Source organism: Acromyrmex echinatior, chromosome 9 (assembly GCF_024713525.1).
Source record: "Acromyrmex echinatior isolate Ae372 chromosome 9, ASM2471352v2, whole genome shotgun sequence".
Classification (NCBI taxonomy): Eukaryota; Metazoa; Arthropoda; class Insecta; order Hymenoptera; family Formicidae; genus Acromyrmex; species Acromyrmex echinatior.
Genome location: NC_141860.1, coordinates 11,321,995 through 11,347,425, shown reverse-complemented (window position 1 = coordinate 11,347,425; position 25,431 = coordinate 11,321,995). Strand labels below are relative to the sequence as shown.

At 45.8% G+C, this 25,431-nt stretch overlaps 1 protein-coding gene across 4 annotated transcripts in view; it reads right to left on the bottom strand.

Moving 5' to 3' along the window:
* dac (dachshund family transcription factor) overlaps positions 1 to 25,431 on the bottom strand; it is a 197,867-nt gene that overhangs the window by 10,091 nt on the left and 162,345 nt on the right. For 3 of the 4 annotated variants that reach the window (XM_011068150.2, XM_011068148.2, XM_011068149.2), the window contains exons 9-10: positions 2,737 to 2,883; positions 1,417 to 1,674 (exon numbers count right to left, since the gene is read on the bottom strand). In XM_011068150.2, coding sequence (XP_011066452.2) covers positions 1,417 to 1,674; positions 2,737 to 2,883 — 405 coding nt within the window. The remainder of the gene's footprint in view (positions 1 to 1,416; positions 1,675 to 2,736; positions 2,884 to 25,431) is intronic. The other variant, XM_011068151.2, reaches the window with a different exon arrangement.

The window sequence follows — 25,431 nt, the reverse complement described above, 5'->3', positions numbered from 1 at the left end:
TCTTCCACAAAAGGATTCAGCTCAGCCAGAGTTAGTAGGGATTTAGGATCAGCTGATAAAGGCGACGATAAAGGATAGATCTTGAAGGCAAGAAGAATCAACCTATATTTCATGGCAAACATTTTGCTATAGAATTAACGCGAAATATTTTTTAACGGCCGGATCAACGAGAGCTTCAGATTGTAACGAGGAGAGATTTATCAGTTACGATCGAAACTTACGAAACATACTTTCTTTATTTAGACAATGTGACAAGATTGAGAGCCATCGCTCGTATAGAATGCATGACTCGAAGACGCGGCGGCGGCGGCGGCGGCGGCGGCCTCCGAGGTCCCCTCAGTGGCGTAAGTATCCACCTCAGACGACATTACGTCGAACCACCTCTTTCCCCGTGTTCCTTCTCGATGGTCACCCCTCCCCTCCCTTCTTTCCTTCTTGACGCTACTACTCGACTCGTTGTCTCTCCTCTCCCGCGTTACCCCCGTCTAAATCTCCGTTGTTTATTGCAAATGGATTCCGCATCATGATGCCCGAGTGGCTGCGGGACCCTATTCAAATACCTCGTGTTTCCTCGTCAGGACCTGCTCGGTTCCTTCCCCCTCTCCTTGCCTCACTCTCTCTCTCTCTCTCTCTCCCTCTCCCGCCCTCCTCCTACCCTCTTCGTGCACGGGGTTGTTATTGCCGGCGGCGTGATTGCTCTCGCTCGAGATCTTTCGAATAATTTACTTTGCACGATACCACCACGACATACTACCACCGTCCGCTCCACCGTCTCTCTAGCCCTCGGGGTCAATCTCCTCTCTTTTCTTCTTTCTCTCTCTTTTTTTTTTGTCAGGGTAATCGAGGATCGAAAGCACTCGGCCGGAAGATCAGAAAAATTGAGTGGATCCTAATACGGGAATGCGATTATCCGAATTAGCGGATCCCGCCGCTGGCTCTGGACCTGTATCCTCGAATCGTCCTTCCCCCTTCCCGTACTCCCTTGACCCCAAGTTTCTAACACGCGACCGCTACTTTCTCGAATTACCGTAAACTTTACAATGTAGATAGCAGACTAGTTTCCTTGGGCCGCTTTATTCTTTCCCGTCAGGCATCTCTTTGACGTTTTCGAATTCTTTTCAGAATATCTCTCGCCGAGGTAATTGTAATACGTACAACATAGCGAGACTCGAAGGGAACGCTACGTATTGGGACACGGCCGGGATGTTTCGAGATATATCGGAAAGGAGGAAGAAGCGGAGGCGGGAACGACATGGCTATCGCGATCCTCCGTTAACGATAAGTGGCTTAAGTATTCCCTGTTTATTTTTCCGCGCGCGGTTCCGTGGGAATACCGTGGGAACTGTAAATCGACGATGAAACCGAACGCAACAGGGTACGACGAGGGTGAAGTAGCGTGCCGTTGGAAGAACTGACCTTGGTAGTTTTGCCAGAAGGCCGATGCCTGGCTACCGATGAGATCCAGCCCGTATCCCCATGCGGGCTTCTCCGGTGTCGACGGTTGCTGGGAAGGACGCGGTACTTGCGCCTCCCGGTACTGCTGGGCCGCTGCCTGTTGCTGCTGAAGGGGTTGCTGCGGCGGTTGTTGTTGCGACGACTGCTGCTGCGACTGAGAATGTACCGGGCTAGCCTCCGGCGGCTCCGAACTCGTGCGCGCCTCCGCCGTTACGTTTTCTGCGTCATAGAAAGATAGCAATCGCCCGATTAACGCGATGTTAAAAGAAAAAAAAAAAAAAATTCGTCTCCGTCTCTAAATCTTTCCTCGAACGCATTGACGTGCGAGCGGAATAGATGGAAAAATTTGAGCGTCAGCAGGAAAGCGAAATTTCTAAGTAACCCATAAGATCGTGACCATCTTACGACTCACTCCGCGACACCAAGTGGCGGAGTGACGTGCCGTTTGATTTGAAATTAGTATCGCGACTCTCTGGATTTGACAGGATTAATCAGCGGTACCAGTGACGGCAACAGCAACAGCAGCAGCGGCGGCGGCAACGGCGGCGGCGACGGCGACGGAGGCAACGGTAGCGGAGGTAACGCGAAAACGATGAGGTGGAACAGAAGACGGTGGGGAGGCAAGAGGTGAAGGAGCCAGGACGAAACATTATATCGGAATAAGAGATTTCACTTAAAGGGTTTCGCGTTTGAGTTTTGGTAGTGACAGGAAGAAGGGTGGCGTGCCGCTTGTTGCTGCTACTTCTACTTGCCGGAGGATCATGGGGCGAGACGCGCAGTGCCTAGTCAAGGTGCTGGAACGACGGGGGAGAGAGGCAACAGGAAAGGGGAGGGGGGGGCGGAGGGGAACGGGCTGCCATCAGCCAGCCGACGACGGAGAGGGATTGCACCGCCGGCAGGGGATAAGTAAGGAATCATATTCTGCCGGGTGTCAGGCTGTTTGCTCTGCCTCGGCGTATTAATTAATTTATTCCGAGATCACCGCTGGCCCCGGGGCTCTTAACGGAGAGACTGACGACGAGCTCGCGAGATCCTAAGAAAACTCGTCCATTTGCAGCGATCTCGTGTCTAATCTACGCGATGAAAATCGAGACGTTTTTTTTTTTGTAGAGCAAGATATTAGCAAAGAGTTTTCAGCGTGAGAACAGAGCGTTTTGTAAGTATAATTTCTCTTCAAGCTCTCAAGTATAATCTTCTTAGATAAATGATCAATTTCCAATTTCGATGATATATATCTACCGGTGTAAAAACTTGTTCACAGAGAAGACGATTCGCACATACCGGTAATCGCTCTGACTTGCTCCGAGGACGCGCCCGTGGCTTTGAGGGCCTCCTCCAATTGTGTGCGCCTCTTGATCTCCAGGTCCAACTGCTCCTGCAGCCGTTTCCTCGCTCGCCGTTCCTTTTTTAACCGTTTCTGATAAACCACTGTAACAAAAGAATAATGCGATCATTTACAGCATCATTGATAGACTAAAGGTTATTATTTGTAACGTATTGTATATTTTGTGAATGTTGACACACGTTTTCGAACGGCGTGATGAAAATACGCGGCAAATTCGCGCTGACCATCTCCGTCCCCCAGGTGGCGGAACCCCGGCGTGGTCAAAGTCCAATGGAATTATCCTGGCGTATCATTCTACAGCGGGGGGCTTCACACCGAGCACGGCGGGCCCCAAAACTCAAAGTACACGTCTAAGCGGGGGTCCGATCGTCTCGTCAGCTACCGTGCGTGAATCCGACGGTAGCCGGTCGAGTCGAACACCCGAGACGAATCGTTTATCGATTTCTCACAGTGAGTCACGCCGTTAAAAAGATGAGGGAGCTTACATTGGACTCCCGCGTTTGCATAATATATGAGTATTAAAGCGAATATATGCAAACGAGTATTAAAAAAAAATACGATAAGAAGGAAAAACTGTTCTTTACATTTCGTTATTCATCAATTTCTTTGCTTTTTATTTCACTTTGATACTTGGGTAATCAAAAGGAACAAGTATATTAATGAAAAATAAAACATGTAAGAAAAATAATTAATTTTATACAAGTATATATATATAACATTTTGTTTTCAAAATAATTTAATTTTAAAATAAATTCAGCATAAAAAACGTGATTTGACCGAGACGAATTTTCAATCTATCATAAAGTTTCTCTTTGTACTTGTTTTAAAATTATGTCACGTAGCATTCCAAGGCAACTTGTCGTTTACCGCAAGTATTACAACAATGTAGGCTTGCTCGCTCTTTCGTGTCAGACCATTCATTCTGGTCGCCGCGCTTTCAGACTTCTTTTCCGGATTCCAATGTCCCGTTCTTTGTCACCAATGCAGACGTATATGAAATCAATCCACCATGATGCGCGCACACAAATTCGTGTCGGAACTCATACAGGTAACATGCGCGCGCGCAACGTGTTAGATACACGTGTAGGACGGCGTGGATTCGTCACGTCGACGGGTGTGCGCGTAGGTTCGCTCAGATACAGCGCATAGGCGATCGGTTTGATCGGTCGAGACCCCCGCGTCGGCGTCTTTGAACGGGCTCTCTCTCCCCCTGCCCGCTTTAATTATTTTCCGTCATTGTGAACCGGCGCGTCCGGCCATTGTATCTTCTCTCGAGCGCATCTCGGCCCTCGACACTTTTGGCTCGACCTCTCTCGCGGGCTCTGGCTTTGTTCGACGACGATTCTGCCTTAATCGTTTCTCGTTGCGCCGGGTTCGACGAATAATGGCGTGGCGCGGCGCGTCTCCGTCCGATGAGACGTTGACCGGTTCTTGCGCCCGAATCCCGCGAAAAGATACCTCAGGGCAAAAAGATTAAGATTCGATCGATTACGCCTCCTCGATTCTATTTCTTCGATCTTCTGAGACACCATCGGAGACAAAAACGATATCACAAATGAACGCTTCTTTAAAGTTCTTATTTAAAAAAAAAAATTTATTTAAAAATATATATACATTGAATTATCTTCTTCGTTTTTAACCACGTGTATATGTGATTAAAACTCTATATGCATTAGTCGGATTCTTCGTCGATTGACGTGCCGAAATGGATCTGTCGTGATTCTCTTCAGGATGGTAGGCTCGGCGGAAGACGGTAGCTCCTACTCGCGTTCTCTCGATTTAACATTACCCTACCCTGACAGGTAAGACGGTAGCGCGAGGCGTAGGTACGACGTCGCCGTGGGCGTACTCGAGTACGACGACATTACCTTCCCTTCGCTTTCGCGCCGGTATAGCATGGAGATTAGGGCACGCAGCTTTAATCGCCCTCCACTCGCGCGTCATTTCTGGAACGGTAATCAGAGGATCGTATTGCCGCCGTGAAAATAAATCGTCGTGCAAAAGCATCCATCCACTTTAGATGCAAATGTATTTCTCATTCGGCCACACATCAGCATCGCGAGAATATCAAGAATTTTTTCTTGAATCTCGTTGCGTGTTTGTATGTATGTGTGTATACGTGTGCATGATGAAACATCGCGGAAGCATCGGTTGTCGCTCGGAACCAAAATTCAACGTTCACGGATCCGTCATGATTCTATGATTCAAAGTAACATAACAGCGGATACCATCGATGAGCCATCGTAAACAGGTATCGCGATCCTATCGATCGTGTCTCGCAGGTGGCCACTGGTTGAGCATCACTGATACGTGATTGATTCCCGGCAGACAAGGCGCAGACAACCCCTTCGTCCCCTCTACCTCTTCACCATGGCTGTGTGCCCCTCCTTTTCCTCTCTGCCTTATACACCTCTCCGTTTCCCTCTCGTGCACTCTTCTCCTTATCCACTTTGGCATAACGCGCCTCCGAGACGTTTTCTTCGTTCCTTTTCTTTCTCTCTTTCTCTCTCTCTCTCTCTCTCTCTCTCTCTCTCTCTCTCTGTCTCTTTCACCTGATGTTTCGTCTTCTTCGTCCTCTCTTTCTCTCTCACGCAAAACGAAACAAGGGTGGAGAGAAAGTGGGAGAGGGTGGGGGCGGAGAGGAGGACGAGGAGGGCAGAGGGAAGAGGTTGCGGGACGGCAGCGGGGCAGGGAGGAAGAAGGGGGCAGACTTCTCGCAGTGACGGGAGGGGCGGTGAAGAGGAAACGGGGGGAGAGAGAACGCGAGTGAGCGCCGGGGCACGGGGGGACAGCATTATGATGCAAAGATGGCGCGGCGGCGGCACCCTAGAATTAGCTCGAGCACTCGCCATTGGCCGCTCAGCAAACCACTCCTTCGGTAACAACCGACTGCATACGTTGCATACTAAGGATACACGCGAGACGGCAAAGAATTGCCCCGAATGGGGCTGCTCGCTCCAAGGATTCAACGACGTAGTCCACAGTGCCAGGCTAGGACAAGGAGTATAGTCGCCAGATCTGCCAGTTCTGCTGGCTCGCGACGAAGGACGAGTCTTTTTCTTCCGTGATATTTTGTTAGGCAATCGCGTGAGGGTCTTCCGCGCCGATCCCCATGATTGTAAACTCAGACGGGATCCTTTTATGCGGTTGACTATATTGTCCCGATTTTTCTTAAACACAGTCTAGGGAATATTCTTTATATATGATACATATTTTTTTCTTTTTTTTTTTTGCAGTTGTGTGGTACAAAAGAGCCACATTATTATTGTGAATATTGAATTTGCTGCTTCGACGACAGGAATCATTATGTCTAAACGAGTTCGTTCGTGATCATTGTGCAAACTTGACAGAAAACATCGTTCCCTCGAAGGGTACCAATCGAGCGACGACGACAGCGGATCGTAGATCGAGGAGGAACTTGTAATTTGATGCTGGCGAATACCAGAGAAAGAGAGAGAGAGAGAGAGAGATTGCACGGGTCGCGGAACGGTGTTGGTGATGGCTGGGCGCGGGGGTCTAAGGTCTTAGGGATGATTCCAGAGTCACGGTCGCACGATCCCGCTCTTGAGTTCCGACGAGACGCGAGAGTACGACGACGGACAATACTTTGCCGATCGCGAAAAACTCTGTTGTTCCACGGCTTGCCTCTCTCTGTCTCTCTCCCTCTTTTCTTACTTCCTCTCGGTATTCATCCGAGATGCTCGGGCTTTTTGCACGTTACTTCGCCTTGGATGTAACTGCGACGTAACTTCTTTCCCGACCAAATCGAGCGCGCTCGGTACTGAGCTCGCGCTTAGAGCTCTGGGCTGGTAACCCGGTAACTATCGGGGCAATATCATCTCGGGATTTCAACGTTAGCTTCTTTCTTGCATTCCTACGAACATCGGAGGAAAAACGTTGCGGTATTCAATCGTTATCATCCGCGTGTATCTTCTTCTTATGTATCTCTTGCAATCTTAATTAACCCTAAGCACATGTAATTGCATACTTACTTTGGAGTTTAATTATATACGTATGTCATGCAACATTTCCATATTTGTGCTTTTAATTAAATTATTAAACGACTCATCCATATATTTCTAGGAATACTAAAAATATTTTTTATTCGAATCTTTTCACTGGTAAAAGTCTTGTTGCATTAATTAGAATTCTTACAGATTCAACACTAAAAAAAAAAAGGTATAAATCAGACACTTGTAATTAAATTTATTAAATAGTCGAGATAACCAGAAATTTAATTATGATAATTAGAATTTTGACTTGTATGATCAGAATTCGTTTTGTTTATATTTCTTGTTGGAGATAACCAGAACATTTGTCGCAATCTCTCAGCAATTAATTCAGCATAGGATCAACTATTATATATGTGCATGCATGCGCCGATGACATTACGCGGTTACATAAGATGCATAACAGAAAAGGGAAGAAATTCGCGGTCGATTATGAAACCAGAGTCGAGATGCATGCAACTCATCGAACGGTTGTCTCCCGATGCGGTAGATCGTAGATAACTGAAACGCCGAGTTGTCGTGGCATCGAGCAAGAAGGTTGCGACGAAGGGAACACGGGGGAGAGAGAAAGAGAAAGAGAGAGAGAGAGAGAGAGAGAGAGAGAGAGAGATGAGTGATAAAGAAAGACGAAGGGGCAGAGTGAGACAAAGGGGAAGACGGGGAGGGTGGTCCATTAGATAATGCAGTCAACAGAGAGAGCGGCCTCTCTCATCGGGCACGTCAAAATACATCAGCTACCACTGTGCGCTCGCTCAGAAATCCTCTGACCGCTCTCGGCGTGGACTCCCCACGTCGAAGACTCGTTGACTGGTGACTCTCTCTCACTCCCTCTCCCGAAGTTCACCGTGTGTTTAACGCTCGCCCGCCCGACAGGACACGATAGATCTCGATCGTCGATATCGAGTTCCGCGGCAGCGGGTAGGTCAGAAATCGCCGGGTTCCGTATGAGAATGCGGTACCGAGGCTATTTAACCTCGGCCGTGGAAGCATCCTGGCATCGACTGATTTATTCTGAGATATCCACATGAGATTCCTTTGGAATCGAGTAACTTCCAACTTATACCACCGAATTATCCCAATGTGAAATCAACATGCTTATAGCTTTCATCGAGTAATGCATATTCTTCGCGATTTTAACTATAAAAGGGAAAATTACTCTTGAACAAATTTCAAAATGTGTATTTTGTACGTCATTGAAACATCATCGCGGTCGATTGTGGATAACGCTTTGGGATCGTGTCTGTTGGACGCAAACAATCAGTGCGGGAAACGTAATAGCCGAATCCAATCAAGGAACCCGTGGAAACTAATATAGAGTCAGGGCGTCTTACCCGGACTGTGCTTAATACCCAGAGCCAAGCAGCAGAAAGAGAGAGAGAGAGATGGATGGATAGAGATAGAGAGGGAGAGTGAGGAGCCCTCCGGGAATAGCAATATGATTTACATTTTGTGGTTATATTGACCATTCTCGCCACCTGCAGCACTTGCTCTCCTTCGTGGCCCCCGGGCTGCGCCAAGAATGACCGGCTTCTACTCCGGAAAAATTAATAATGACTCGCCTTCGGGTTCGTTAAAATGATCGCCATTCCCGTTCTCGCGGTAATACCAGCTACTGCGATCGACATTTTTTTTCCTTTGCAACAACTCGACGTCGCGCGTAATAAATCGCAATTTTATAATTACTTTCCAGTGCATTTCTATCTAAATGTTTCGCCCCTCGGCCACAACGAATGACAACAGGGTTAATAATATCCGGCGATTTTTCCGTTTTGATGACAAATTTTTTTTTCTTTTGTCCGTCAGACTCACTCGTTCGCTTTAAGTCAATCTGGGTGCGGTCGCTCGTTAATTATCCGTATTCACGAATTAATCGCGTGAATGGCGTCGGACGATGACGATGGTTACGAGTTGTTACACCCTCGAGGAGATCCGACTTGCGTAAAGTGAGCAAGACAGAGCGCGTGTAACGCGGTAAACGCGTAATTACGATTCATGAAGGCGGACAGACGAGCGTCTGGATGAGCTCGTAATCTCCACAGGACGCGTTTCTCGAGGGCCCAAAACCAACCGAAACACCCGTTATTCGTGACGGGAGGGTTTTCGGAGGATGGTAGGACGTTTAGGTTCTTAGGCACCTACTAGAAAAGCTGCGGTCGCTCCAGTAACGCGCGCTCGCGCGCTCTTCTCCGACGGACAGCATCTGCGCTCTACGGCTCTCGATATCCATACTGTGAGAGCTGTGTGTTGAATAATATTACACTTAGCCCGTACCCACTCGGACGATTATAGTTGGAGGCAACGTCGATAGTAGTAGTTAGACCGTGCATCCTGTGCGAATGCTAATTTCGGAGGGTCCCCCTCCGTTTGAAACTAACTCGAAAGAAGAATTACGACGCGTGCTTCGGTCGCCGACGTCGATTCGCGGCGAAGCGGAAAGAATCGATGTCGACGGTATATAAAATTGTAACATCGACAGAGGAAGACCGCGCGTGTCTTAACGATCGATCGATAGACCGAAGCCGATTCTGAATTCCTACTTCACGAGTCAGGACAAATCGCGATGCGAGCGAAAGTTTCTCGACCAGCTCTCTTCGTCGCCGCGATCGATGGGGCTATACGGCCTCGTTCAAATATCAATTTCCCAGTGACAACTTCTTGGTTGCTCTCAGCACCCTTCTGCTCACGACCTCCATATGGAAATGGAGATCGGTCATCGAAATCCAGTTTGCGAGTGGAAACATCCCGAGAGGGTCAGCCGTCTTATCCGCTCTTTCCTTTTCCAAACCTTCCCTCTTCCTCACCAATCCCCTTTCTACACGGTATATAAACCGTAAAGTCGTAAAGTCGAAAGCTTTTTCGCTTTTTGCGTATTATTCCTTTATCCGATCTAAAGATGAGGGTAGTGGCATCCGGCGATATTCACAGGAATATCCGCCGCGTCTTGAATAGACTCGACAATACGCCCGAGGCCGAATCTATCGCGCGATATATGGAGATCGCGGCGGATCTGTTTCATCTCGTCGGGATGTTTTCGTAGGATAAACTAATTTATCCTATTAACATCCGCCGTGTACTTTATTCGCGGACTTCGTCCGCTTAACGGCGCGCACTGCGCTATTTTGTTTGCCACGTTTATAACGCTTCGGATTGAGAGCGTTGAAAGAGAACTTGCGTGAGTCGTTATGCGAAAACTATACCGTTCGCGATCGAGAGTTATCGAGGTTCGTTACCGGATAGGAAACGGATGTAAAGTACAGTCCCGATATTCGACATGAGAATCTTCGAAGAAGCCGAAGCCGAAACTTAGCGATCGACGCCAGATTTGCGATGCTTGAATTACACGGGTAAAATAATATGAAAATATTTACTCCCCGGGTGAGCACGCGGGTCATTCGAGACCACCCGATCTGGTTACCGGGTTCTCTCCCGTATGCAGAAACGTAATAGCCGAATAGCTTGGCGTTTTGCCTCGCGGCCACCGAGCGGATCTTTTGAACGCTTCGATCCGCCGATAAGTATTCACGGACCCGAGGAGGGAGGTCTCGCTCGGCCTTAGGTAAGCCGTTCCAAGACGGTCGATAATTTTGAATACCGCATCGCACTCGCGACTTGATACTGTAATGTCGTGAAATAAAGATGCACGTCTGTGTGTAGCATCATAGATTTATTCCGGGTATTTTGTGGCGTGCGAATGCATTAGCGCGGTTCGACGCCTCGCTCAAAAGGCGGGATAGGCGTCGGACAGTCGTAATCACGATAAGCGTAATATTCAATGATAGGCACATGGATAACAATCTAAACGACCTAAACAACGGCGCACTTTGCGTCATGAGAACACATGTATTTTCTCAATAATACTTATCTTTTAATTTTAATCTGAATAGAGAGCTTTTAGATAGAATTTCTCAAGCTTTCTAAAATTCAAAGATTTTATACGTTGGTAATTCCGTTCAACTGCCGACCTTCGGCAAATGGCGAAAGCCGATGACATCGGTTGACGCGGGGACCATGCGATTACTCGATATCTTGCCGTGCGTTTCTTTATCAGCCGGAAGCAGTAGTGATTCTCAGGGGTTCCGTCTGTATGGGACGCATGTTTTATTGCCCGAAAACCGACAGATATCAGGATTATGTGCTTCGTCGCGGGTGAGACTAGGAGGAGCACCGAGAGTGCGGCCGATACGTGCGGCTAGGGTAGAATACGACGCGCGCGAGGGTGCCAACCCTCGGCACGAAGGGCAAAAACATTAAAACGCGCGAGTCTACACCTCCGCAAATCTTGTCGAACTCGAAAGAGTTTCCCTTTTTCTTTTCAAAGTTACGAAAAGACGACCGCGTTACATGATAATTAAGAAAACTAATCAAGAATTATGCAAGCTAAAGCTCTATTACATCAAATGTCATAAAATTTAAAACATTTTAGAATTTTATAAATTATTTTAGCAACAATAATAAAATGGAATTTTTGTTTTTAATTAGAAATTAAAGAATATAAAAATTCTATTTGAATTGTACAAGTTTTTTATAAACCCACAATTCAATTTGCCTCATTAATTTTGTAATAAAAGCGATCGATATATTTTTATTAAAAGAAGCATAATTCTCGCTGGACATTCGACGTACATGGACAGACGAATGATCGTCAGTTATTTCGATACGGTTGCGTTTATTGGCCATAACGGATATTGCTTTCTGGCAGAAAATAAGCGGCACGGAAAGGCTAGGCGAGGTGAGGGGAGAAGCGACGATTCCCGAGGGTGGGAGGGCAGAAAGGGATGATAGTCGAATCAAACGGATCGTGTTTGCCGTCCGCTCCGGCCGTGGTGGTGATGATGGGTGGTGATGCCGAAATGGCAGAGCTAGTGGTTGGCGATACCGAGTCCGAAAAACACTGGTTAGATGGTTATCACTATAATCGAGACTCGAGTCGATAAAACAAGATGACTGCGACTTCTAATCCCTGGGTATTCTTTAAATAGCCGTCAAACAGGATGTGCCGTGTATACATACACGAGAGAAATGCTAAAAGTTATTTACTTGATATACACATATACACTGTACACCTTGATGTTTCTTTTTTTCTATAACTTTAATTCGTTGTGATTATACATCCAGTTACAGGAGTTTGACAACAAAGTTTTATGTTTATCAATCATTAGTACATTTAAAAAAATAAATTCTGAAGTATCAGTTATCATTGTAATAACTGTATTAGTTATCATTGTATTAGTTATCTTGTATATTATTCTTTGTTTAACATTGGCAAACAACAAAGATGTAATGATTTATTGTGTTACACTGTGTCTTTGTTGGAAAATGTTTTAAGTCCACTTACTACTGGATTATAATTTCATAAACATTAAAATTTTATAATTGCAAACTTTTTTGTCACCTTGTATAAAATAATTCTAAATTTGAGGTCATAAATAATTACAATTTGTAAATAATATTCTTCTGATTATTTTATAAGAATAAAAAGAAATCTTTTGTTAGCGTAGAATGTATATGCAACGAATAAGAATCCCGATATTGCACTAGTTTACTTGATATCGATTTCCCGAATAGACACGCCACGCGTGCATAGATTATGCCGATATCTATGCGATGTTTATTCAACTAAAAGCCACGGCATGTTTTTTTTTTCTCTCGCTCGTCGAGAAAAATCTCATGGCGACAGTTCGCACAGCATGCATTCCCCATTGTTGCCCTTGTCTCCTTCGTAGGCGAGACACGCGATGATGTCGATGATGACATTTCATTTTTCCCGGACATTTTTCCCTAAATGCCTAAAAAAAAAAAAAAGAATAAGAGCACATGACGGGGACCGAAGTAAATTCGAGGGGAGACGTGAGGAAAAGACCCCGTGGAGCGCATCGATGAGAAGTGTTTTAGCTTATCGCGTTTGTACGTTTAATACCGCTTCCTCCGCTACCTATATGATGTAGGGTCCATCCCCGGGGAGACGTACGACGGCTTAATGGTGATTTTTTGTTGCTACGCAGTCGTTTTCGCTTCGTGACGACACCAATACGGACGACGTTACGCGATATACGTCTCTTTCGAAGATACGGAGGAGAATTTTTCTGCCATGTCACGGCGACTAAAGTTGCGGAAAGCGAGCAATCTCAAGTCGCAAAGTTCCCTTGAAAAACTTTTATTTTCTATCCCTTCTACGATGCGAAACTTTTTTATCTTAATTTCAAGAATATGAAAATCAAAACAACGTTGGATGTTGCAGAAGGTTTTTATGAATTTCGATACAAATAGAACATTTTTTGTCGCGATTCTCGAAACAATATGAATTCTATCTACTGGCAAAAGTTAAGGTAAAAGTAACTCTTTTGTCTCGCGAGACAAGGAAGAAGAGAACAAAGGGCGAGTCGAGATCGCGCGGCGAATGAAATTATGCCGTGGAGCTCGCTCGCTCGAGTATCGTTTCGGCGGGCATGTAAGACGCTGAAAGTCCCGTGTGTCTCTTCTCCGTGCGAAGAACAGACGGAGAGAGGGAACGAGAGAGAGAGAGAGAAAAAGAGCGCACGAGCAAGATGGGAAAGAGGCACGAGACGCACAGGAATTAAATTCTTAAAGTTCCCTCCAATGTATGCCGGAAAGTCGCATTCCGTGAGTCCCCGAGACATCTAAAATCGTCCTACACCCCCGCCTAACTCTCCTTCTCCCTCTAGGGAGCCAATATTAATTCCCATAAATTTCCTTTCAACGGGTACGTATGTTCCCATACCACTGCCAGAGGACTGTTTGCCTTTTAATCCGGGAGTATGCAAGGAACGTTATTCTTCTCTTCTACCGACGCACGATTCAAAAAAGCGGGAAAATAGGTGCTCGAAGGAGAGGCACAAGCGGTCTTGGGACGAAAGACCTCAGAATTTGCATTATTTCTTAAATAGCTCGAAGGCTTACTTTTGCATGAATTTTGACTGAGGCGCGGCAATTTTCTGAGAAATTTGATGATCGTGATAATTCGAACGTGAGCTGGGCGCAGACACGCGCTTGTGTTCTTCTTGAACTAATTGTTAAAGGAGCGAATGGACTTTCGTTGCGTGACTTTTTCGTGGCGAGGAACCGTCTATTGCGCTAGAGAGCGGACGGACCGTACGAAAAAAAAGAAAGACGAAAGATTACGAAGAGTTCTTTCAAGTGCTGCCGCAAAGGGAACGAAATCTTTATAGTCTTCTCGTCGGAAAAAAGAGAGGAAGAAAATAAAAAGGGGGTTAAAGAGAAAAGAAGAAAGAAAGAGAAAGAGTATCGAACAGAGGGAAAAAGTATACCGGAAGGGTAGAAGCGATTTCAATCGTCGAGTGCAACCACACCAGCTTTCTCTTCCTACGTTTCAATTTCTGAAGTGGCTCGCCTGCCACTCTTCTGGCGGGAGCCGCAGAAAGCCGTGTTTATACAATGTAATAGCTTGTGCCAGTATTGTACCAACGTTTAGCGGTGTACCGACCGTGCCGTGACGTGAGGTTGGCGCTCACTTCGCGATTCCCTTTCGGCATTCGTTTGGCACTTTATCACGCCCCTAGATTGCCGCATTAAACATCCAGTAAAGGGAATTTCAACCCTTGCGCGACACCGCCACGGCTCACGACTGAAAGGATCTCCATTCGCACTTTTTCTTTCTTTTTCTACTGCTACACGTGAAAAGGAAAGTTTGCGTTCCATTTCCATTCTCTCTTTTTCTTTCTTTTTCTCTCTCTTTCTTTCTCCTATTATTTACTTTTAGAGTCTTTTTCCATTTTGTTTGACCGTTCGCGAGTTTATCCGAGAATGGACAACGTCCAACCAATTATTTACTACTTTTTTTCGCCATCGCGCGATCAGAATTCAATATTGGGTTCCTTCCGTCTTGCATCCTTTCGCTGCCCTTTCGCTTGATCGCCCCGTCCGAAAATGGCGCGTTTCGAAATTCAAGATTGTACAGGGAGGACGAGGGCACAGAGGAGAGGGGAGTACAGGGATCTACGAAATTATGGCAGATGGAAGACGAGCGACCTCCCTGGCGATCGGCATCTCGGCACCGTCGTGAACTAGGTATATGATATCGCATTACACGCGTGGCTGGCGCGTAGATCGAAGGAAACGAATCATTTTACGTTCGTGCCCGTAGCCACGAGTACCTTGGAACAATCTACCCAGATAATATTGCCACGGGTACATTGTTTACGTGTAACGAGATGCGTATCGTCGCGTCGTTTTTCCTTCACGACATGAGCGAGCGAGGAAGGATGCGGTGTGGATAGATCACTAAATCGATGTTAGCGCGGACTTTATCGATGGATAAATAGATTGATAAGGATTTACGTATGCCTGGAATATTTCTGCGTAACAGTATCCAGGTATTAGAGAATAACAACAATCACCGGCTGTAGTTGCGGTTATATTAAGGGAAGAATATAATCAAATTAAATTGTGATGACGGCAAAATTACCACGCTTTCCGTACTGCATGAATCTAACTTTGCAAACAATGCAATTTATCATCTTAAACGTTCGTTATCGGATATAAAAATATCCTCTTTATCGTTCTATCCAGTGAGTCATCAATTAAGGAAAGTTATTGATTTTCGCAGTCATAGAATACGCGAGACCTAACTCGGTGATAACGGATGTGACTAATAATGCCTTTTTCGACACAAAGTGTCATGTATTATCACGAACGTAACGCCGATGATCGGCGATGAATAAGTCCGGTACGAGGTTGCTTCGAGGATGAAGAGAAGGGCTTCTTATGATACGCATCACTGGGGCTTCCTTTCATAACGAGTTCCGTGGAATTTCGTGGAAGTCCGAAGTCAATTTACCCCTTGCTTTCGCACGCAGGTATCGATCGCAGGTTGACGTTCGACAGCTGTCATCGTGCTAATCTAAGTGATTGAACAGCCTTTACTAGATCCATCAAAACGAACGATACAAGAAAGTCTACGTCTGCGTGAGCAGCCTATTCTCGCGAAAGATGGAGTAATATTTCTTTCGAGAAGAGAATCAGTGTGACGGTACAGTGTTTTCCTGAGTAGAACGGTTCAGATAATTGTGTCAAAGCGAGTTTCCAAATTTCAATCACGGTTAGCTCTTCCCTCCGGCAGGAAAATCATCGAGGCATTATGTATTTGCTCTCAAGTATAACCGGTTCGACGGGCTCACCCTCGCGAAGTAGTCGACGCCTCCTCTTCCGCCCGTCGCGGCTCACTCCTCTCTCGCTCTCTTTGAATCCGCGTGAGCTGGCGTCCCCCTCCAACAGTTATTAATATTTGCCGACAATTACCAAACAGCCTACCCCTTTAATGCCGCAGCGCCGTCAAGACACGTTTGAAGAATCGATCCGCGTCGGTCGTCGTCTCACGGACGTTAATCGCGCTTTTCGATGTAAACAATTTTCGTCGCGCGCAATTGTCGATTGTCCAATTGTTAAATAATATCCACATACATTTTGATCCCCGTGTCGATAAAAGCGATAGAACGGAATACGGAGAATGCGGAATTTGGACTTAATTAATTTTCTTTCTTCCTTTTTCCATCTACTCAACGCGCCCTTCATGCGAAAACAAGGGTGAGACTCTGTACGGAAGCGACGGAGAGACGATTTTCGTCACCGTGTTCGCATAGCAAGCGATCCATCATACCGCGTTGGACGGCGGTGGTGGCGGCGGCGTCGACGGCGGTGGCGGCGGCGGCGGCGGCGGCGGCGTTAGCGGCGGCAACGGGCCGATGTCTCGTTAACGGAGAGGGCTGAGTAATTACAATCAGCGGTAGCCAACTTTGTATGCGCGGTGGGTGTCTCGAATTCAAAGAGGAGAGAGGCCGAGTTCGTTTGTGAAACAGCGATCGGCGGAGGTGTCGCCGTCGCGTTGAGAGGGTTTCGCACCTGAAAGCTCGCTACCATGGCGCTTTCGCTTCGAAAAGCGGACACGCGGTAGACACTTACGGAGGAACGTCGGAGTCTGACACGCGAGGCGAGGCGAGGCGCGGCGAGAGAGACGAGTCTCCATTGGAACGTGAGCGGCAAAGGTGTCTCGCTTTGGAACGTGAAACCGTCGCGTCGCCGTCGTGAATGAGCACCATCTCTTACCTGAGCATTATTTTGCGGGACTCTGTCTATTCTCCTCGCTCGGGGAAAAAGAAGGCGAGCCGTGGCGCGGCGTAAGAAGATGCGGCGCGGCCATTACTTTATTACTCCTCGTCGCTCTCTATCTTTCCTTCTCCTTCCCTTTTTTTCTTTCTCTCAAGAGCTTTTCCCGCCAGGGCAATCGACGAACACACCGACGAATCAATCCCGTAAGCACACTCCGATAAAGCTCGCTGCCGTCGCGGCAACGACTTAGGGCGGATCCCCGAGAACCAACCTACTCCTTCGTTCGAATATGTCTCTATTAGTTCCTAAGCCCTGTGATAGCCTCGCACCTGGTATTCTAAATCCTCGTTAGATTGAGCACGGAATCGTGATATTTCGTTCGTCTTCTCTCCTACCTTTCCAATCTTTCAATAATATCGAAATCTTCTCTATATCAACCTATAATCGTTTCGTTATAATCTTTTTTAAAAATCATACAAATTAATATCATTAATCAATAATGTCGTCAAATTATTTAAGATTAATCATTTTATGGTTATTGATCGGTAATAGTTTATAAAAATTTCAGATAAAAATAAAAATGTCCATGTAAATAAGAAATGTAAATATGAAAATATTTTGAAATATATTAATCTGAAATATATTAAAGTCATACAAAAGTTGTTGAAAAATATGTAAGAATTACATTAGAATTCCCTTTTCCTCAATTAACAACAGTATTGTCCAATAATAGCAAGTTTGCCAACTTGTGGAAACCCAGAAGAGAGACTATGCCATTATGGATGGAAGCCAGCTTCGACTTTCTCTATACCTCTCTCGTTCCTTCGCCCTATCCCATTTTGTCTCTCTCTCTCTCTCTTCTCCCCCCCCTCTCTCTCTTTACCTCCGCGCTGGGCGTTGGAAACTAGATCCGTAGTTCAAGTCGAAACTGGCCAGGGCCAGGTTCGAGCAGCCAGGTTCTAGTTCGAGGGGGTTGGAAAACCCATCAACGCCCGACGACGAAAAGACGAAGATAGCAGGAAACGCTTCGATCCCGTTTGGAACTGTTCTTCTTCTCTCGCTCCTTTCCCACCGAAGATCCCCTTTGAAAGCGAGAGGGTGAGCGAATCTCGCCCGTGCTAAGTACATTCTATATCTAAGACGTTTCCCGAGTTTAATTACCGGGGCTTTGCCAGCTACACGGATACACGAATGGACCGAGCAATACATGCGCGCATGGTCAGCATCGTGATCACTCTTGTAATTACGTAATAATGCGAATGAACAACAATCTTCTCACTGATTTTGAACCGTAATCAGATTTAATTATTCTAATAAAAATCTTATCGCGATGCTCGCTCCAAAAAGCACATTCGATCATGTATATTCTGTTATTATTAGTGTGTATTTATTTCGAGAAAGTCATATAAAATCATCTTCTACTTAGGTGTACTTCTTTCGCTTAGGTGTACTACTGTCCGTGCTACGCGTTGAGGAAGCAACGGTAGTGCAAATGCCGGTGATAGAAACGAGAATCGACAAGAACTACTCGGGGCCCGGGTTGTCCGCCTAGAAGCAAGAGTATAAAAGCTCGTAGAATGACGTTTTACAAAGGGTCTATCAAGCGCGGAGCAATGTTGATGGCCAACAGATAGGCGGAGGGCCAGTGCAATTTCGCCCGGCGTGCACCGCAGTCAGCGTCGCCGGCGTTACGATTTTTACGACGTTCCTTTTACAACCGACAAAATGTAATTTTCTGCGATATGTGTGTGAACACGATGACGGGGGACGAAAAAGGAAAAGAGGAGGACAAGATGGAGCAAGACGAGAATGGAAGAGAGAGGAAGAGAGAACATGCGCGTGGAAAGTATTGTCGTCGGAATGGAAGTCTCGCGGTGGGAGGGTTATAACGAGAGATTGGCTATTTCCTCGATAAATATTTTTCACCGTTTCGCAACGGAAGGCCACTCCTGCCGGACCGTCACCGGTCGACGGTCATTGCGCGAGGATCGCGACTCGATTCGGTGCCATGATTTAGAAATTATACGAAACGACGTTACCACAAAGTGCTTAATGTGCTGCCAATTTTTTTTTGCCGCATGCTGAGAGTCGCTTCAAGGCGTAGACGCATCAGGCGCCCATCGTGCATTCACGATGATCGAATTATTGCGGGGGCCTCGCGATTCTCGGTGTCGATCGTAAATTTCGTCAGACAATAAAGAGACGCGCGGTGGACGGGGGATATTCTTCGTTAAAAGAGCCGCCGAAAAAAATACCACGCCAACGGAGCCCTCTGATGCCGCTGACTTCTGATAGTCGGACCGGTCAACGACGCAACGACTGTGCCAGAGGATATCTTTTTTTTTTGTATCGTCAGAGAAGATGGTGTTTACCTCCATTTTGGGCCCTCCCGCGAGAGAGGACCCGAAGAGGCGACTCGTTTGCGGTGGAATTGATTTTCGGAATTTATCGTGGCGAGCTTCCGTTCGCCGGCTCATTCTTACGCGTTGGTGCGCGTAAAGAAGCCAAATTTATGACAAGGTTACACCCGAAAAGCACCTTCGACCAGTTAATTAGAAGGTCTGTCTAATCATGCCGCAGAAAAGAAGAGACTTTGTTTCCTTTCGGGCGAATGCTTCGGTTCCTCCCACGTAATATTTATAGTTCAGCTTCCGGCGTAAAATTCTTTCTCTCGATCTTCCTTTTCTTGCAAAATTCCGAATTATTCGTTACCAAGAGAAATAATTAAACTCCCCTGTTAGAATGGATTTATGAAATTGAAATCACGATTCTCATCACGATTGAAATTTTCCATCCAATCAAAAAAACATAGTAATGCAAGACTTTCGATGTAGGCGAGGATGCGAGCGAGTCATCGACATCAGGGAAATGCTCGCGCATGACTCCGGGGACGAACGGCGGCTGCAACGCAATGCGGCAGTCGCAGTTGGGCCGAGATAATTAGGTTTGAGTGCACTCCGGCCGCCGCAGTCGGTAACTCAGTTATCAGTGGACACCCCGCGTACAATGGCTATCACAACGGCATCAAACATAACGCATCAATTAACGTGAACAATAACCGAGCCATGAGAGAGAGAGGGAGATGCGCAAGGGTGCAGGGTGTTATAGGGCGGCGAGTGAGTGCAAACGCTGAGAGAGAGAGATAGATAGATAAAGGAGAGGAGGAAGAGAGAGAGAGAGAGAGAGAAGAGAGAAGCATAGGACCCTTCCTGTAGCGATCGCGAAATGACAGCTGTTGACTGAATACGCGCGATGACGCGTCATCATCGTGCGTTCGGCAGCATCCCATCTTTCGCGTCATCGCGCGAATTGAGTATAGACGAGAAGAACAATATTTCGACAGTTTAACGACTACGATATAACGATGACGCGTGATGCAGCCCTTACGAGACGAATCGGTACCAATGCGGTTAATGGATGAATAAAAAAATCTGGTAGGGCCCTCCGATATATTCGATCACTCCGATATACCGCCGATGTATCGTCGGGATATCGAGTGACTCGTGACGAATTCGCGAACGGGACGAGATGAAAAAGCAATTTTTGAGATCGGCCCCAAGCGAAGAGGAAGAGGAGGAGAAGCAAGAACTCGAGGAGATGGATCTCATAGTGAATCGCGTGGGCGCTGGTGGATCGCTCACACGTGCGCGAACGACCCTGTGACAGACAGAGAGGAAGAAAGATATAGGGGCTGCAGTGGCAGAAGTGAGGGAATATGGCAGAGGCGTATAGCTGCAGCGCGTTCGCTTCATATACGTCGTGCACGATCGAGGACCCCCTCTGGCTCTGGCCGTATTCAAAGCGCGCAACGTCGGCTCCGTCTCGAGGAATGTGGCAATCGATTATCACGGTCCTGCATATCGATACTACCGTCTGACACCGGCCAACGTCGCGCGCGCACGTACGCGCGTACACACATTGCACACACACACACACACACACACACACACACACACATGAATTCACATAGAGCCACATGAACATATATATATATATATATATATATATATGTACATGACCACCTTTACAAACGCTTAGCGCCGTGCTCTCTATCTTTGTCTCTTTCACTCTCTTGCTCTCTCGTTCTCTTCACCTCGGCCACACGCACACACCGCGAACTAATGACACCGCCTCGTATAATACTCGTGCCTCGAATATCATCGGCCCGATATTGCTACCGCGAGAGATTAATGTTTCGACGTAACCTGTCCTTTCTGTTCTACGCACGCACACACGCGAGCGAGCGTATTCTCTTCAGATTTCCTCTTACTCTCTGTCTCTCTCTCTCTCTCTCTCTCTCGCTCTCACACACCCTCGTTTTCCTGCGTTGCCGAACGCGACTGGACACGTCGCTGGCGATCGAGGGCGAGATAATGTCGTTTCGTGATTCGCGCCACGAAAGCGCCTCTCTTCCGCTCTCTCCGGGACGAGAGTCGCCGCCAATTCGATCCTGCATGAGCTGTATCGAGGGATCGATGAACCTTCCCTCGTAAACACGTGCAATTGGCGATCGTGTGTATATTTTGGCAGACGTAAATTATCTCGACATCGTGGTTGCGTGAAACGAACGCAGACGATTGCGAAGAAAGAAACATTGCAGAGCCAACGCTTTCATAATTAAACGAAACGTTATAATTTCCTTCTTGAACGTTAGAATCAAATCTCACGTGTTTCGACGAAAAGCACTTCCCGAAGGGGTCAGGCCTCTCCGAAAAGCCTAACTGTCAGAGCGATTCACGAGCGTTCATCGCGAAAGTTTGGGACAGGCGGAGTTTCGGGTGCAACAGCGGCAGTTCGTCCTACGTCAGGAACAGGAACGATAATGGCAGCTATTAACGAGCCGTGGCGGGCGCGAAGGCACCTGAGCCCAAAATATCACCGCGATTAATGCAATTACAGCTTACAAGTCCCTTCGGCTCTAAGACCTCCGCTATTACTAATTCAATGTACGCGTAGAGATATGTTTCCGGCGAGTTGCGGCGGCAGCGGTGGCGGTGGGTTTGTTCATGATAGCCGGTTCAACCCTCTTGAAATAGTCAATAGACCAACGTTCGTAGACGTGTATTTCTTGTTTCCGAGGCCGACCGTAAAAGACGCGTCAATCGAATCCGTTTTATCTTCTGTAATGTCGATTTAAATTATAACTTTAGCGTGTGTTCCCTCACTGGTGGGAAAAAAAAGGTGAGCTATCTTATAATTTAGTACGCTGCGAATAAATTGCAGACACGATCGCACGTAAGTCTGGTTAACTCGCGATTCCGACGACTAGGCTGACGGCTCACGCGTCTCTCTAATTCGACGGTGAACGGCCGTAAGGGTAGACGAAGTGGTAGGTTCGAGCCGCGGGTTAGGGCACTTTGGGACCCCCTCGTGCTGGTAGTACCGGGTGTTTGGTGGTTGCGGTTAACGTAATTACGGCGAAGGACCTCCGTCGGCTTCTTGCGCGAAACCGCGAACGTCTTAGCTTCGCCGTCTTACCCTCGTCCCAGCCCACCCCCACCTATTTCCCGACCTCTACGATTTTCCATCGTCTCTACCTCTTTGCCCTCCTACGCGCGTGCGAATTGCTTGAATGCCGTAATCGGGAAATCGAGCGTCTTCAGGCGTGTCGATAAAGCGAGACTCTCGAAGAAGCCTATCGTCCAAATTCCAAATGGATTATGAGATTAGAACTTCTAGGATTCCATTATAATTATACTAGTCTACAATAAAATGTTTTTCTTATTTTTAATCAGACCAGATGTTTCTTATATATGTTATCAAATGCTCAAAACGACGCCGCAAGCGAAATTTCATCAGCACGTTAGGTTTTCTGAAATAATTGAGGAGTAATATGCAAAAATGACTTTTTTTACTATTTTTGAAATTATTTTGTAAAAAAGGATTATCTATTTAAATTCTAATTAGAAGTCATGTATTGTTCATTCTTTATTAAATTTGCATTTTTTGAATTTTAATACCTTACTTTTTAGTCATGTTATGAAGGATTATCGTTTTCAGCATGCAAAAAATCTATAAGAAACCTCTTATTTGATACAAAGTAAATTTTTGCTACAAATTAGTGCTACAAATAAGATCGAGTCTCGTTTGTAATCTCATTGGGAAAACTGCCGAATTGTGTCACGATATTCTTATCAATACCAATAAATTAACTATGTGTAATTTTATGTTACACAAATGTCCTTTAAATTCCGATACATCGTAATACATACTCGTAAAAATGTAACAAAAACGTTGATACGGCTGTTGTAAAACATGGCAGCTATAATAGTAGTGAGCTTGAGCCGGGTCTCATCGAAAATGATGGTCGCCGGAAACGTGACTATTGAACGGGATCATCGATGACCGCAAAAGTTACGGCGTCCAGCAATTATGGTCATGCCATCATCATTGTCATCGGCATGCTCGCTCATCGTAAAACGGTCTCTCTTTCTCTTCCTCTCCTATCACGCTTTATTACTCCGACGATCGGCACAATCGATCCGATGATTACAGCCGAAAACATAATCGTTAACGCGTACGACCCATTAATGACTATGGACCATTCTCGATGCCAAATTGGTAGCGGCTCGAATGGAGCGAAATTGCGTGCGCGCGCGTGTAACCGCGGTGCGAATGTACGCACGAACTGCCCGCGAATTGACACACGCGGCTGTGATGACGAACGCATTTAACGTGGACGTTAATTCTCGTTATGACAAATCAAAATTTAAAGGCACCGCACGTTATCGAATTAAGCGTGCGCGAGCGTGGAGCGTGTTGCGGCATTAATAACGCCACTCGAATCAACTTTCCGCCCGATCGCGCCACAATGTTCATTTAACGTCGCCATGAATACGTACCGGGCGCGGTTTTCAATTCACGGTTTTTTCGTTTATTACGCTGCTTACATACTCGCTTTTAGCGAACCCGGCGATTTTTCTCCCGTTTGTTAAACAACGTTTCTTTTTAATTAAATCCGCTTGTACTTTTTTAATTAAATCCGCTTTTACAAGATAACCTGTGTGAGATATGTCGGTTACCGACCGCGTTACTTTTTAATCTTTACTCTGAAACGTTTCATCTTTTTTTTTCCACTTTTGCGGAAGTACTGTTAACTATTGGCGATGGTGTTACGCCGGCGACTGTCGATAAATCGCTTTAAAAGGGCTGTACTTCCGCGTCGCGAGAGCGCCCACCCCACGTTCATCAGCGCGTCCCTCGCGCACAAGAAAGTAGGGTGGTTCTTACTGCCAGGCAAAATGTTCAGGCGTTAGTCTCGGCTCCTGCATAATTTATGGAATTCTCTGTCTGTCCGTGGTGGTCTCTCCTCGCGATGTTATAATTAGAAATATGCTTACGACCGTAATTCCGAATACTGAGGAGTGGGATAGAACGACGACGGTGGCGGCACAGTCGAAGGAGGGTGAGAGCGCGCGTTTACTGCCAATAAGGGACGCATGCATAATAGAAAGCCGTAGATGGTAGCCAGGCCGACCGACAGAAGGACTTACAAGAGAATGCTACTTTACGACGACTCGTATTACGAGGGTTGCGGATTCGTCGTCTTTCATACGCAAGCACCTCCCTTTACTTCCCCTCCCCCCTCTCCCCCTCCGCTGTACCACACACATCGAATCCTACCCGATCATACTTCCCGACACTATCCTTTGAGATTCCTAAATGTAACTCGAGATACATTTTACGGCGAGATACGTACGGCGTTGAAAATCATATTTACGAGCGGTGTTTCGGTATGAAAAATTGCTCGCAGAAAATCATAACCGCGTGACGCTTCAAAGATGTACGATAGATATTTCAAAATAAACCAAAATGTATGAAAACATCTTACAGATTATTCTAGATCGCATTTAAAAATAATATAAAAAAAAATTTAGCTACGGTTTATCACTTGAATCCAAAGTTATTTCAATAAAAAGTATATTTCATTATATTTATTGCTTCATATGTAGTAATTTTATTTATCAGTAGATATTCTCATATTATCTTCCGTTTAATTGAATAAGTGCGCGTGAATGTGTTTGTCGTGTGTGCTTTCTTAAAATATACATGTGTATTTTTTAATATATATGTAACTGCTTTTAAACTCTGTTGTATCACAGATCTCAGACTTTAAAACAGTATTACGTTGATGCTTTATCTTTTAAAATGCATCTATCTTTCTGTCCTTGTTGTATATTTATTTTCTTCTCTTGTTATTTACGTTTCAATAAAATCGTCATTATTATTATTACTATTATTATTATTTTTGTGCGTGAGAAAATAATGACCAAAATCTTAATTTTTTTATTTAAATATACATTAAGTATTCAAGATAATTTATATAAAGTTACATTGCAATCCAGAAATTAGTTGTTTTGTAAATAGACACAATATTTATTTGTTCTAAATATCTGTAATTAATCGGTAAATTGCAATGAAACTTTACGTAAGTCATTTTGAAAACATTAAGTTTAGTAATTAACTATTACAAAAATAGATTTAGATTTTTATTATTTTAAAAATTTTATTTCATAACAATAAAAATACTAAAGTAAA